Genomic DNA, 15,976 nt, shown 5'->3' with positions numbered 1-15,976 from the left:
ATATAATGATGAGAAAATGACATTAAATTTAGAATGAGTGACACATTTGCCAATTCTGATATCTAATTTTGTGTGCAATTTTATATGTCCATGTCTCCTTTTAATTACAGCCAAACAAATTATTTATCTACTGTTTACAAAATAATGCATTCATCACGTTAAGGCAAAAAAAAAAAAAAAGCTTTAATTTTCCTGCGAACTATCTCGAATGCTCAATTATCAAAAGAAATTCTTAGAACCACAAGGGCATGTATCATGAGTAGAATAATTGCACATCAAAATGTGGAATTAAATTAAAATGGTGATAATTTCGAGGTTGATAAAACCAATGCAAAACACTAATTTTCTTCACTTGAACTTTTGTAAGACAATTAGTATATTTTGGTGTTATATCAAGTTCACAGAAGATTGACCACTAGTATTTTTTTTTTTAATTAATATTAGTTATTGAGATTTAACTCATATTTTTACTCCGTATAATATTTGTGTGTAGGGATCTTAATTTACGTGGGTTAAATTAATTGATATTATGTCAAATATTATTACATAACCTAAATAACTTGTAAATGTATCATAAGTCAATCATACAAGATAATATAATATCAAATTTAAGATAATAATAAATGTGTTGATATTTTTTTCTTGAATATTGATCATCTCGTTCATTTACATACATTATGACACTTTTAATCTACCCTTAATCATTAATATTTTTTAATGTGTATCTTTTTTTACATTAAGTACTTTATATCAAATATTTATATTAAGTAGACATACATGGGACAAAAAATACTACTTTTAATACAAATTTATTATATAAAAAAGTAAGAAGCAAACATACAAAGAACAAACAACAATGAGAAGAGTAACAATAAACAAATAACCAAGAAAACAAAGTTAAACAAAAAATTAGTTAAAGTTTATGTTTTAAACGGAACCCTAAGATATTTCAAAAGTAGAAATTAGACTGAAAACCAAATCCTAACCAAGTTAATAGAAAGCACAAATAAACTTATATGAAAGGTCTATTCCACCAAAATCTCTTCTAAAAGGTTTGTAACATTCTATAATTGATAATAATTTAAAAGTGGGTACAGGAGCACGTAATATAATAATCACCCTTAATGGAAAAAAATAAACTTATAAATTTTATTTTAAAATAGGATAACCTATGTTACTCATTTATTAATATGGTAACTTCATGTCATCGGCCAAACATGGGAAAATTTATAATGTCCTGTTTTTAACTGCACAGATTCATATTTTTTTGCATTTTTCTTTTCTTATAATTACCAAATACGATGTTAGTAATATTGATGGCCGAACATTAGTTTAGATTTATTAAAAAATAAAAAAAATGAATCAAATTACAAAAGGTTGTATATGGTTTTAATTTAGATTTATTAAAAAGTAAAAAAGGATTAAATAATTGTATACTAATTTGAAAAATTAATCAACTATTGTGTGGGTGAGGGAGTGTTAATATAACTTTTTTTCTTTGTTAGATTTAGTTAACATGGTTAAAAAAAGAATTAAAATCTTTTTCGTTCAGTTGATTATAGGAAAAAGAAATAAAATAATAAATCAACATCTATCCTTACCAAAATAGTTGTAATAGCAAAACACACTACAAGTTGAACAGTACAAGAAATTATATGTAATATTAAGAATATTTTGAAATTAAATAATTAATTATTTATAATATTTACATTATATAATCATATTTTATTATAATATCTCTTCAAGTTGCAATTAAACAATTTAATATATTTGGAACATCTAAAAATTAAATAAATTATTATTTAATTATATTTTATTCATATTCATATAAACTTAATCGAGTCAAATATCACTTTTAAACTTAAAAACTTAATTAGTTTTTTAAATATACAACTTTTTTTATATCATTAACGCTTTCTATATATCTAAACATTTAAATAATACAAAATATTAAAAGATGAAAAGCAATTTTCAAAACTCAACCAATTTGAACCAGATTCAATGAAACTAAACATGTTCTAGAAATTAAACACAACATCCATCTGTTCACCTAACATAATCGATATATCTAATGTGGTTCGTGTTGTACTTCTAGCTTATCTAATTTGGCTCGTGTCCACCCTTATTAGGAGTTGTTATAGTTTGTGAAATTAATGATCATAAAATTCAAACTAACTAAAATCAAGTTTGACTATATTTTAATAAAACAAACCATTACATTGATTTTGTTTAAATGGTACGTGGGACGGATTTGAGTCATGCCATGAAACTCAAAAGAGAGAGTGAAACAAAATTTGTATGAACATTTTGACAATCAATTTTTTTACTCACATTTACACTACTTTTCAATATCTTTTTTTTTTTCACAAATACAAAAATGGTGAGGTTTGCATCTCACTTATATATTATAAATTGGCCTTATCTCTAGTCGAGTACTTCCAACACACCCTCTTCCCGCCGAGATATAGACATCTCGTGCGTGATAGTAGAAATTAGATGGTCCAATATTGGCCCGACAACGGTTGGAATAGAAACAGAAATGTCCACTTAAAACTCGCTAGGATAGGCTCTAACCTGGCTCTGATACCATGCTAGAAGTGGGTTTTAGGCCTAATTCAACTTTACAAAACCGGCTTGTAAAGTTAGATTTGCACTTCACTTATATTATAAATTGGTCTTATTGATGTGAGACTTCCAACATAGATAATTATTTTATTCTTAAAAATAAGTTGTCAAATGATTCACTTAGGTGTAAAAAAGTTATTTTTCAATTTTTATATTATGATATTTCAACAAATGTTGAAAAAAAAATAAAAAAATAGTTAAATAAATAAGTGAGGGATTATTAGCTAAATGATAGTCAACTCCCTCTAAATGGCCAAACAAGATCTATCAAATGTCAATACAAACTCAACACTCAGCCAAATAATTAAGAATATAGAAACACGTTGTTACCATTATGGAAATTTCTCAATAAATATTCATATAATAAAAATAAACCACATTTTTGTATAAGTTAAATTACCATACAAAAGTTAAATTTACTTTTTGAAAAAATATTACATAAATAACGTTTTGTCCCATTATCTTCAGTTAATTATTATTTTTTTATTATCAATGACTAATATATAAATAAAAAATAAAATATTAGGAATGTCTCCATTCATATACAAAATATATATACAGAAAATATAAATATGAAACCTTTAAATATTATATTTCCTTTTAAGCATATAGCTTCTGCTAACTCAAATCATTAAAAAATATAAAAAAAAAGAAAAACTTATTTATACAGATATTCTATTCTGAATTTTCCTTTTAGCCAAATCAATACAAGCAAACATATTTCCACATTAAATCAATTATATAATTTATATAAAGTATGAGCTGCATTAAACAATTAATATACTAACATATCGTAGGCTAATATTTAGAATACTTTTATTACGCATAAAAAGTAATGTTACTATTTTTAAAATTTTACTTTAGATGTTATTAATAAAATAATGAAATAAGTTATACGTCAACATAACCTTTTTAAAATATTCTTTTCGGACTCAATTATGAGTGAAAAATATAACTTTTAACTCAAATATAAACAATTTGTAGCTACTTTCGTTCCAAATTAATTATATTATTCTAAAAACACCATTCAATTAATTAAAATTTTGTTCTTGATGATTTTTTTTATTTTAGGTTTGACGAAAGACATCTTAGAGATTTTTTCAAAAAATAATTGATAAATGGAATGATAATTTAAATAAAAAGAGGAACATATTTGTTAAAAAAATTGAATTTAAGTCTAATTTAATTTTATAAAATTAATTTGTTAAATTTATTTATATATTATAAATTGGTTATAAGAGATTAAAAATAAATTTTTAAGTTTTTAATAGATTTTAATTAATATATAAAAACTATTGCTATCATTATGATACACACAAAGTAATTTAGTCAGTGATAGGTCAAACATTAGGTTGGAAAAAAATGGGAAAATAAACCCAGAAACGTGATAACACATGCAAACCCTCATTAAAATCAGCAACCAAACTTTCTCAGCCATTTAATCACACACATCTAATTTCGAACCACTACTATAAAACCTTCTTCTCCGTTAACTTTTCTTCCCCGCCACCAAATTATCATCATGACCCTCACATGCCTATTACTATTCTTAATTCACATTCTGGTGGTAAAAAATTCTGAGGCTAGTAACAATGTTCCTGCTGTCATAGTTTTCGGAGACTCCTCCGTTGATTCTGGGAACAACAACGTCATAGCCACTGTTCTCAAGAGCAACTTCAAGCCCTATGGTCGTGACTTCGAAGGTGGTCGTCCTACGGGACGCTTCTCCAACGGTCGTGTTCCTCCAGATTTCATTGCTGAGGCCTTTGGCATCAAATCAACCATTCCTGCATACTTAGATCCTGCTTATACCATTCAGGATTTCGCCACCGGTGTTTGCTTTGCCTCTGCTGGAACTGGTTATGATAATGCTACTTCTGCTGTTCTGGTAAGTGTCTTTTCGGGTTTTTTCTTTTCAATCTTCAAACAAAGTAATCCTACCTACTTCTGCTGTTGCCGGATTTCTTTTTAGGAAATACTTTCTATTTTTTTCTCTTTTCATAACTTAAAAGAAGTTGTGACCAGGTTTATCAGCTCACAAAATCAACAAGAAACCCCACAAATATATATTTTTAGAACGTCTGGTAAATCTTACCATCTTTAGTATTCAATGTAAGTTAAAGGGATTCTTTGCAAGAGTTTAATTTTGATAAAATCAAACAGTGTTGAACTATTATGTAGTCAAAGTCCCCTAATAACATCCTGTTGCATGAATGATATTTTAAAAAAATTGTTTTGAATATGGAGTTAATTAAAATATAAAGAGAAGTGTTAGAAAAAACACATTTTGGAACACACTTTACTGATATATATTATCTTTTATATATATATAAAAGTGTGTTAGAAAGTGATTCACCATATAATAGTATGCCATTAAAATTTAATTCAAGAGTGCTATGTTGAATGTGTATATATATAATATTACTTTTGTTGATCTGACTCTGTCATCATCATTAATATATTTCCATCCTCTCAATGTTTTATTCACTCACTTCAATGTTGTATTGAATCTTTCACTTTAATATAGCTTGTCTTCTTGTGCCAGTGATACAGTACTCTGGAAGGAGACCATTCAATTTGTATAATTAATAACACGTTCAGTTGTTTTTTTTTCTGTCATCTTAAATCTTGAAGAACGTGATACCACTGTGGAAGGAACTAGAGTTCTACAAGGAATACCAAGCCAGATTGAGAAGCCATGTTGGTGTAGAAAAAGCCAACGAGATCATAAGCGAAGCCTTGTATTTGATGAGCCTAGGAACCAACGATTTTCTTGAGAACTATTATGTGTTCCCAACCCGAAGGATCCACTTCACTGTGTCACAGTATCAAGATTTTCTACTGAGTATTGCTGAGAATTTTGTGAGGGAATTGTATGCACTTGGAGCACGGAAATTGTCCATAACTGGTCTTATTCCCGTAGGGTGTCTACCCTTAGAGAGGGCCACCAACATTTTGGGGGACCATGGTTGCAACGAGGAATACAACAACGTTGCTTTGACCTTCAATGCCAAGCTGGAGAATGTGATAGCAAAGCTTAATAGAGAACTACCACAGTTGAAAGCTTTGTCGGCAAATGCATACTCTATTGTCAATGATATCATTACAAGACCTTCTGCTTATGGTATGTGTTATCTTCTTCTACTCTCATTTCTCGTGTTTTTGTTTTTATCTGGTATGCATGAACACGATGATGGTGACGATGATTATGGTGTGCTCTGTGCTCCTTTTTTCTTTCTTCCTCGTATTGAACGAAATAAAAACATATAAATTCAATTATACAGAGTAAAACGATAAAATAGGAAATAGTAAATGCATGCAATTAATATACAAAAGAATGCAGTGCCGTGTTATAACCAAAGAAATACATTTATTCATATCTTATCAAAATCCACCCCACCAACAGTTGGTCATACATTTTTTTTTATCAGAAAATTATATATAAATATATATATATATATATATATATATATATATATATATATATATAATAACAATTATAATAAGAATATTTTTAGATGTTCAAATTCTTATATTAAACAAAAAATTTAAATAAAGTTGTGCAAAAAAATTTAAAATATATTTTTATTATGCAAAGTATAAAATAGGGGAATGTTCTTCTCCCCACTTGAATGGGATAACTAAATGTCTCCTTCTTCAAATTCAGTTTTACTATATTTTCAAGTGTCCTATTAATAATTAATAATATATTTTATTTGGTATTTTAACTATTTCAGAAGTTTCTATCAATTTTTTTTTTAAAAATGTTTAAAACGGTACTTATTACTAATTTTTTATATTATTACTCAATAAATACATTGTAAATACTATATTCTAAAAATGTTAAATTTCCATCAGTATAGTCCTTATTTAACGGAAATTAAGCATCAATTATATTAATGTAGACGAGTTTATAATGATATGATGCATAATACCAGTTCATATCAATAGTGATAACCTTGGAAATTTTATGCTTAAATATATGAAAGTGCAAGAAAACAAAATTTTAGATAATTTAAAGCTATTAAATTGTAAACATTTAGTGAAGTTATACTATAAAATGATACAAATGATATCTGCATGGTTTTTATTTTTCTAGACAGAAACACTATAGTGTGGTTTGTTTTTGTAGTTGATTTGAATTTAATTAGGAAATAGTAGATGTAAGAAAAACATAGCATTTAATTCTGAATTTTAATGGCCAGTGAAAGCTTGTGTGCTTGCCTACACAGCTTTTAGGTATGCTTTCACTTCTTATCATTAATACTAATTTATTGGTCCCAGGTCACACTATCAACAACCACAATCAAATTCATAAAAGGTTTAATTTTTAACCCAATAATTACGCAACAACAAAACTAAGTTATGCATATTTTTAACCAACTGTTTAAATGTCTAATGTGTGGAGAGTGATGACAAAAATATAAGTTTATATGGACATTCATAGATAAAATCTACAATTGGTATCTACATATATTTTTTATACTATTTTAATATTAGTTTATAAAACAATTAAGTGTTCCAATTATACTGTTTCGGATATTTATTATCGGTAAAAAATTAAAATAAAAATTTAATTTATATTTTATTAAATTTAATTTAATTAAAATTAAAATTAATATTAATTTACAATTTTATTAAATTAAATTTTAATTTATATTTTATATTTAATTTTATTTATATTTTATTTTAAAAATTTATAGAATATCTTTTTTTAAATATTCATAAATATTAATATGTATTTACGAAAATATTTATAGATATTTTTTAAATAGATATCTACACGTATAACAAATAAATAATAAATGAATTTTTTTTGTTATGAATCAAATAATTAATATGTTGTTTAAATGTCTTTTAATCAATTTAAAATACTTGATATCAAATTTCTAGAAATAAGAAATATGGAATGAATATATATTGAAAAGTGTACGCTTTAAGTGATAATAGGTAAAACCTAAAATTTAAGTTTAATTCAAACTTAAAATAAGTTCGTAAAATAGCTCTAATACAAATAGATTTTAAAACTAGTTTAGTCTTACTAAATCAATTTATAAAATAATTAAATTTATACAATGTAAACTAATTTTATTCATGAGACTTTTAAAACACATATTATACTGTGTTAGATACTTCAATCATTAAATAATTGTATCCTTGTAGCAACTAATTTTCTTAATTATAATACTTTGAATACTGTCACACAACAATGGCATTCTAATTATTGTGTGAGTGTTATAGAGTCAGGTTTAAGATTTAGGATTTAAACATGCTTATTGATTTTGACATTGCAAGTTTAAGCCCAAAAATTACATTTATTGTTAACGGAGTTACTATAAACTGTGTTACTCTTTGACTTGATGTATGAATTCATCAGTTGAAACTCATAAATTGATTACAGGATACGAGGTTGCAGAAAAGGCGTGTTGTTCGACAGGAACGTTTGAGATGAGCTACTTGTGCAGTGACAAGAGTCCACTTACATGCACAGATGCTGAAAAGTATGTGTTTTGGGATGCATTTCATCCTACTGAAAAGACAAATCGCATCGTTTCAACCTATTTGATTCCAAAGCTTAAAGCAGCCTTTCGATGATCATCATCATCATCATCACGCATTACTTTAGAAGATTGCACAGTCTTGCCTAGAGCACCATCAAAATATACAAATAGCTAGGTTTTATATTGGTTCCCATGCGTGCATGTTCGACATGTATACGTTTTATGTCTTCTGCTATGGCAAATAAATTAACACCTGAATTGTAGAACCTCGTGTTGTGTTTGGTTTTTTTGCTTTATTCATTCATCTGTGGCTTTTGGCTTTTTCTTTTTACGTGATTTTGTTTTGCCAACTTTGATTACCTTGTAAATCAGACCAAACATTGTTCAACAAACCACCTCTTAGGATCCTTGATTACCTTCCACCTAAAATAGAAAATACTATATATATAGGAAACACAGTACAAGTTCTAAAGCTTACATTTTCCAATCAAACATCATCTTAATTAGAATCTAAGTATAGATATGACAAGGAAAAAGTTTTTTTAACAGGATTACTTTAATAACTTTTTTAATATATATATATATATATATAATAGTTTGTAATTGATTTGTTTTAAATATTTTTTAAACCTAAATTCAAATAGATCAATAAAACGATGACACGCTTATAAAAAAATTATCAAGTAAAAATATCATCCGAATGACAAAATCAACCAAAAGAAAATTTCAGAAGAGTTCAACTTTGCATACTGTCTTAGCATGAAAATGAGGAATTAAAAGTTGTGGCAGAGTTAGGTAAACTAGCATAAAATGGTGACATAGAATAAAGAATATTTATGGAACAACCATGTGATTCAGAATGCAATATTAATCACCTTTCAACTAAAACAATTTTAACAACACTTTCTTTTAATAATTTTTAGACAGCATAGATGAAAATATGTGATTGCTCCATTTTAAATATTTTTTTAAATATAAATTCAAATAAAACAATAAAATAATAATATATGTCCTGTTATAAAATATTATTAAAAAAGTTGTGAAAATATCAACATCAAAACAATATTTCTTTTATGTTCACTGTCACCATATTACCTGAAAAATTTCTTTCAAATCAATGAAAATATTTTAAAAAAGTAACAATCTGATACACATTTACATCTATTTGATATACATTTCAAAAGTAATAATATTCAGATGATACACATTAAATAAACATTAAAAAAGTAAAATGGTTATAAAAAAATAACATATTAAAGTATATTTTTGCATTTAAAACCTTTCATATGTAATGAGTTTATATGTTGTTGTATTAAATTAAGAGTATTTAAAAATGATACTTTCTCTCTTAACTTTTACACAAATTTTTCTGTATAAAAGAACACGTTTACATCGTCATAATCCCAACTTCAACTTCAAAGCATGATTACGTACAAGAAAAAATCTTATGAGTTCATTTTATCGCAACAGTCTATTACAGTTAAATAATGTAATTGTCTTATTATAGTATGTTAGTGTTAATATATATATATATATATATATATATATATATATATATATATATATATATATCATCTTCATATTTATTTCTCTTAATGTTGTCTTTATATATTTAACTTCCTAAGAAATGTCAAATAAAAAAGAAAACCTACATTACACATGAGTAAAAATAGTTTGGTTATCGTGAAGTCTAAATAAAGCAACTTCTTACTGCACCTTCATAGTTTCAGCTTCCCTTCCAAAAATTTTGATTTGAGATTATACAATCCGAATGAAAATTTTATATTTTAGATTATACCATTCTGCATTTTTTCTTTTTCTATTTTAGAATACATAATTCAAAATACAAAAATTATATTCTAGATTATATAATTCATAATACTTTTTATTTTATATTCCAAAGTTTACCATCTAAAATAAATTTTTTATATTGTAAATTATATATTTTATAATACAAAAATGAATAAGAATGCAGGTTGAAATAATAAAGGTGAGGGAAGATGCATCTCCAAATAAAACCCAATTTGATATCAGGAAGGCCCCAGAGTCTAATACAGGTTATAATTACGGTTATTACTCCCTACACCACCACATATTGCTTCTTACACCACCACATTTTTAGACAATTCCAAAATTATCTTTTATATTTTAAAAAATCCTACATCCTATTTCTTTTCTTCAATGTAAGATTTTTAAAAATATAAAGGAAAATTTTGAAATTTTAAAAAAATGTGGTGGTGTAAGAAGCAATCTGAGGTAGTGTAAGGAGTAACCTTTATAATTACAACTTGAGCCCGTGTTGGAAGCCCAAGTAGAAAAGTAAAAAGCCCAGAAAGATTATGTGGTCCAAAAACCTAAAAACAAACATAGAAACATAAAAGTGATTTAAAAGTTACGTAAAATTCCTTTTGTACCTCTATAATTTCAACCCGCACTTTAATCTATTTTTTATTTTAGATTCTATAATTTAAAATATAATTTTTTTATTTTATTTAAAATACACCATTTTATATTTAAACAAATATAAATTGTATTAATGAACAATTCGAAATATAAAAATATATTGTAACTGATATAATCTAAAATAGTTCTTTTTTTTTTACACACCCCAATATTGCAACACTGCATCAGTAGTGAGGCCAATACAAGCTTTGAATTGAAAATATTCAAGCTTTTGTTCTCCATGCTCCGGGACACCAACATCATTGAAGAGATCCAGGTCATATTCAAGTCCAAAAACATCTTCATCCCACTTCATAGTTGCTTTCGTACATTGACGTTACATTTTTTTTTTCCAGGTGTCTTGATTCTTTTTCAGGTGTCTTGATTGGAGAGTCTTGAATTTTTATTGTTTATCTTTCCTATTCATCCATGGTTTATTCCATTACCGTCTCTTTTGATCTCCTTTTATCACTATTGTATTTGACCCATCCATATATGATTTTTCTTCCATGAAAAAGATGTATTTGTTAATTTTATTATAGCTATAGTGGCTTTCCAACAAGGACAACTTTATCCTCTATGCATTCCTCAACGACTATTTGAAAAAAGAGATTTACATGGAGCAACCTCCCACATTTGTTGTTCAGGGAAAGTCTTTTTGGTTGATATTTCGTCTTCTATATCGTCTTGCAAATCATTACCAATTTGGTGTCATTCAAGTGCAGAAACATATATTTTCACTAAGCCTTTATGGATTATAAGAGAGAGTGTTAGATATATTATCTTTATTTTATATTTATCTTTTATCTTTAGTTAATTAGTATTTCTTATTTGTATATTGGGTTTATCCCATATTTCTTCTATTATATAGCTAACTAACTAAAGATAAAAGATAAATATAGAATAAAGATAATATATGTAACCCTCCCTCAAGTTAGTGCATACAAATCGTATGTACCATTACTAACATAATTCATAAAGACTTTGTGAAAATACCAATCCAAAAGACTCTCCCTAAACAACAAATCTGGGAGGTTTTTCCATGTAAATCTCTTCATACAAATCGTCATTGAGGAATGTATTGTTGACGTCAAGTGGATAAAGAGGTCATTGTTGGAGAGTCGCCAAAATTATAAATAAACTAACAAAAGTCATATTTTCCATGGGGGAAAAACATATATAGATGGGTTAAACGCAATGGTGACAAAAGAAAAGTCAAGAGAGACGATAGTGGAAGAAGTCATGGATGAATAGGAGATAGAAACTATAAAAATCCAAGATTCTCCAATCAAGTCACTTGAAAAAGGAAAAAGAACAACCTCCATGATGAACCTCAAAGACAAAAAAGAGTGACCTCGACATTCTTAATTGTTACTATACATGCCATCATGCAAAGGAAAAGGGTGCAAATCCACAACTTCAAAAGGCGTTAAGAACGCGTAGGAACTCCGATGAAGGCATCATTGATGGCATGGTGGTCGTCTGGCCGAGACAATCAAAACCATGTGATTATCGGTCGAAACTAGAACTTTGACAGTGACAATGGTAGACGATAGCGCCACCGGTAACGGCAGATGACGCCGTCACCGACAACGGCAAGTATAATGGTAGAAGCAGTAAAAAAAATTCCTCAAAAGAACCTTAAGCTCATGTTGAGTATAATAAAAATTGTGTATGAAATTAATCTCCTGTGTTCAACATACACATAGAATCCTATATTTATAATAAAAGAAATATATTTACAATAAAAGAAATATGGGTTAAGCTTAAAATACAAATAAAAAATAATAACAAAATAGCTAAAAATATAAAATAAATATAATATATCTAACAATAAAATATATTATTTATTTTTTTAATTTAAAAAGGTACAATCTAAAATAAATAAAAAATATTATAGATTATATATTCTTAAATACAAAAATTTATAAAAATACAAGTTGACATTATGAAAAGATAGGAAAAAATAGCCAAAAGGTATTTCTACTCTCTCGTTATACATTATTCATTCATTTTCTTTATATGTTCATTCATTTTCTTTATATGTTCACATGTAGTCTATAACAGTTATGAATATGCAGAAGAATATTTTTTAATAAAATATAAAGTTCAGTTGTTTTGAATGAAGAAATAAAATAAAATTTTAGTTTTCGCTCAATCAAAAAGTTTGTTTGTAGTGTAAAAATTTTCTCTTTTTCATACATACATATATTATTTTTATTATATCGCTAGTTATTTTTCGATTTTTAATTCATTTTGTGTAGTCGATATTAAATAATTAGTTTCATTAACAAGTATTTTAAATAGAGCTTTCGAGATGATTTTCGTATGATATGTCATTATTAGAATTCCATCAAACAAATTAGGTCATGTAAAAAAATTTATAATATAAACTGAATATCTTTTTGTGTTTTTCAAACTTGCTGACGTATAGTTTACAAAATATTTATTTTATAAAAGAATAATTATATTTTAAAAAATAAGTAATATTATTTTTTAAAGCATATAATCTAATAATATTTATTTATTTATATAAAATTAAAACAATTTATTAATAAACATAAACTTTAAAAATACTTTGTATTTTTATTCAAATTTATTTCATTTTAATTTTGTGTTAAATATTTTAAAAGGTGTTAAAATTGTTTATTAAACTTGTTGAGCCGTCTCAATACTAAATTTTAAGTGCTCCATTAAACTAGACCTGAACCATTTAACAGCTTTAATCCCAAGTTAAAATAATTGATAAAATAAATTATAAGAGTATCTTAATACATGTGAAATATAAAATAATTAATACTTAAATTATTTTCTATTTTAAAAGAGATTCATTCATCTTAACTTGAATTAAATAGATATCACACTGTTAGAATAACTGCTTTAAAAATATAAATGTTTCACATACTGTTTAAAACATTAAAATAAAAAGAACCTATTTAAAATTTAATATTTTGTAAAATTTAAAAATTAAATTCCCTTAAAAGAAATTCTAAAATCAAAATCTGAAAGAAAAAATTGACAATAAAAGACCAATTTAATAACATTTATGGAATTAATGAGGAATAGGTTTATGTATCATGGCCCAGTTTTCAATGCATTTCCTATTTGTCCATTGATTCAATTATGTTTCCCTCCAGAATAATGTTTGTTTATTAAAAACTCTGATTATATTATCTCTGAATTATTGGATAGAGATGGGTTCCTGCAAATATAAATGTTAGATACTAAATCCACGGACAGCTATATACAGTTGTTGACATTTTCCTCCGTATAATCTTCTTTTTTTTCCTTTTTTTTCATGAGCTAAGGTGTAAAAGCTTGTGCTATTTTTGGAAATTTTGAATTAAATCTTAAGATTTTCCTGATTAATTCATGTAATTTCTAATGTTTTCTGTCCATGTATTGCTAGAAATATAAAGCTATTTTGGACGTGGAGTCGAGTTTTCTATTCTAACCGATAGTTTTTCAATTAGTCGTTTACAAATTTAAGTTCAGATTATTAAACATTAGCTTATCAAAGGTTTTTCTTATGTTAAATTCATGTCAATTCAGATGGACAATATATACGTAACCTATTTCTTTATCTTAAATAGCTCAAATATAATTAATTATGATTTAAGTGAGATAGTTTTAAAATTAATATGTTTTCGATTAACCGATCTTCGTAGTGTGTAGACCATCTAATTTGATAGTTGACTATTCAGTTAATAGTTGATTAGATGGGTATACTGTAAATAAATCCCTGAAGCTCGTGTATTAAATAATTTATGAAAGGGTTTGTATTTGGTTGAAGAGTATTATACCACCTACCATTGTTGATCTTTTGTTCCAAATTATGATCGTTGGGGGAAGAGATGTACTATCTTGATTTCGCACTTATCAGAATTTGAAACGTTGGATCCTTCTAGAATGTCAAATGCAAGTATATATGAAGAGTAAGGATTGGAGACGGTTGGGATGCACATTCCTATAAATATAGGTGGACATGACCTATCACTTTCACCTTTCCCTTAATCTGCTTCTCACTCAACTTGATTGTTTTCTCATTCAAGATAATAATGTCTAATGTTCGCTTTTCTTCTATTAAGGAGTCTTCTGGCAGAGACTGTAGGAGGTGTGCGGATGATGCATCATTGTCATTGGTATTATTGTCGATGTCTCGATTAGATGTTTGGGGATCAACTGAGCAAAGTCTAAACTTGGTCTAGAGCGTGGTAACCGATGTACATATAGAGGAGAATAAGGATAATCCTTTTAAAGGTGTTAAGGAGGATTCAACAGTAGAAATAAAGGTTGATATTTCGAATAAGGGGGATGAGTTAAATCTATTGATCGTCCTAGGCTATCATTGGGTGTCCTTCAAAGTTTGTGAGTACATAACTCATCTTTGTGTCGGGATCTGTGTGAATGGATCGAGCAATCATACGTGATTGACAACGGCATGGGTGACGACAACCTAATCAACCTACGCATATGCAAAAGGGAACAAGTGAGTTTATCATGGAAGGGAAGGTTGCCTTATAAACTTCTTATACATGTATTCCTACTTGTTCAATGACTTGCTCATTTGGGTTCCATTTGATGAGTTTCAAATGGGCATGTTGTGGGAGCTAAATGTAGCGTCGATCCAACTGCACCCGAATAGTTGGACATGCGTTCAAGCCTTTCGAGTGTTGTGCTCAACCCTAAATCTGACTCCCACACCTCCATTCAATTTTCGCACCCGTCCAAACGCTAAAAAAGGGTGGGTGTCTCTAATAGCTGAAAAGGAGAAGTGGCTTTGCTCTTTTTATGTTGCCTCATACAAAGGGTTCAAGACTGGATATTTTAAAGTTGGGATAAGAGAGACCGATCGACAATACTTTTTTTTATGATGACGGTTAACCTAAATTCTCACTTTACTGGACTCAAGATCCTAAAAGGATAACTTTTTGACTCCCGTTGATAATAACACCTGAAAAAGTATTGGCATTGGTGATCATCAATCAACTCCCCCGTTACCTCCCACCTTGAGGACTTCTTTAGTGTCACAGGTCTTCAACCCTTTATGACGATATTTTTGGTAAGTTTACTTCCTTGTTTAGATTTGACATCCATTGATTTTGTTAAAAACATTGACGGTCAATGGGTTCACAAACTTGACGATCCTTGATCAATTCTCAACGAGCACATACCGTCTCCACAACCGCATGATACTTCTTCTGCTCTTTTCGTTGGTACCAAATTTAACAATATTAATGTTCGGGTTACTCAAGGAAGACATAGGTCACCTCTATCATCACTTTGGACCTTTTGGGCCACCTTGAATTTACTTTTAATACATGTTTATTTGGATTTAAAAATTTACCTTTTGTACATGTTTATTTGAACCATGTGAACTATTATTCATATATAAATTACTTTTACGT

General features: G+C 27.5%; 1 protein-coding gene across 1 annotated transcript; it reads left to right on the top strand.

Moving 5' to 3' along the window:
• Window positions 1–4,069: 4,069 nt before the first annotated feature.
• Window positions 4,070–8,457, top strand: LOC106763828 (GDSL esterase/lipase At4g26790). The gene is made up of 3 exons (XM_014647983.2): window positions 4,070–4,513; window positions 5,260–5,749; window positions 8,027–8,457. The coding sequence occupies exons 1-3, from the start codon at window positions 4,148–4,150 to the stop codon at window positions 8,218–8,220; spliced, it is 1,050 nt and encodes a 349-aa protein (XP_014503469.1). The 5' UTR covers window positions 4,070–4,147; the 3' UTR covers window positions 8,221–8,457.
• Window positions 8,458–15,976: the final 7,519 nt, after the last annotated feature.

Source organism: Vigna radiata, chromosome 6, assembly GCF_000741045.1.
Source record: "Vigna radiata var. radiata cultivar VC1973A chromosome 6, Vradiata_ver6, whole genome shotgun sequence".
NCBI classification, from domain to species: Eukaryota; Viridiplantae; Streptophyta; class Magnoliopsida; order Fabales; family Fabaceae; genus Vigna; species Vigna radiata.
The sequence above is the reverse complement of the archived record's forward strand: the minus strand, read 5'-3'. Positions and strand labels throughout refer to the sequence as shown.

Excerpts from the sequence above, each read along its gene's own strand:
- LOC106763828 (XM_014647983.2), top strand. The coding sequence starts at position 4,148 with ATGACCCTCACATGCCTATTACTATTCTTAATTCACATTCTGGTGGTA. Across the intron at positions 4,514-5,259 it reads ATGCTACTTCTGCTGTTCTG|AACGTGATACCACTGTGGAA; the intron begins GTAAGTGTCTTT and ends TAAATCTTGAAG. Across the intron at positions 5,750-8,026 it reads TACAAGACCTTCTGCTTATG|GATACGAGGTTGCAGAAAAG; the intron begins GTATGTGTTATC and ends AATTGATTACAG.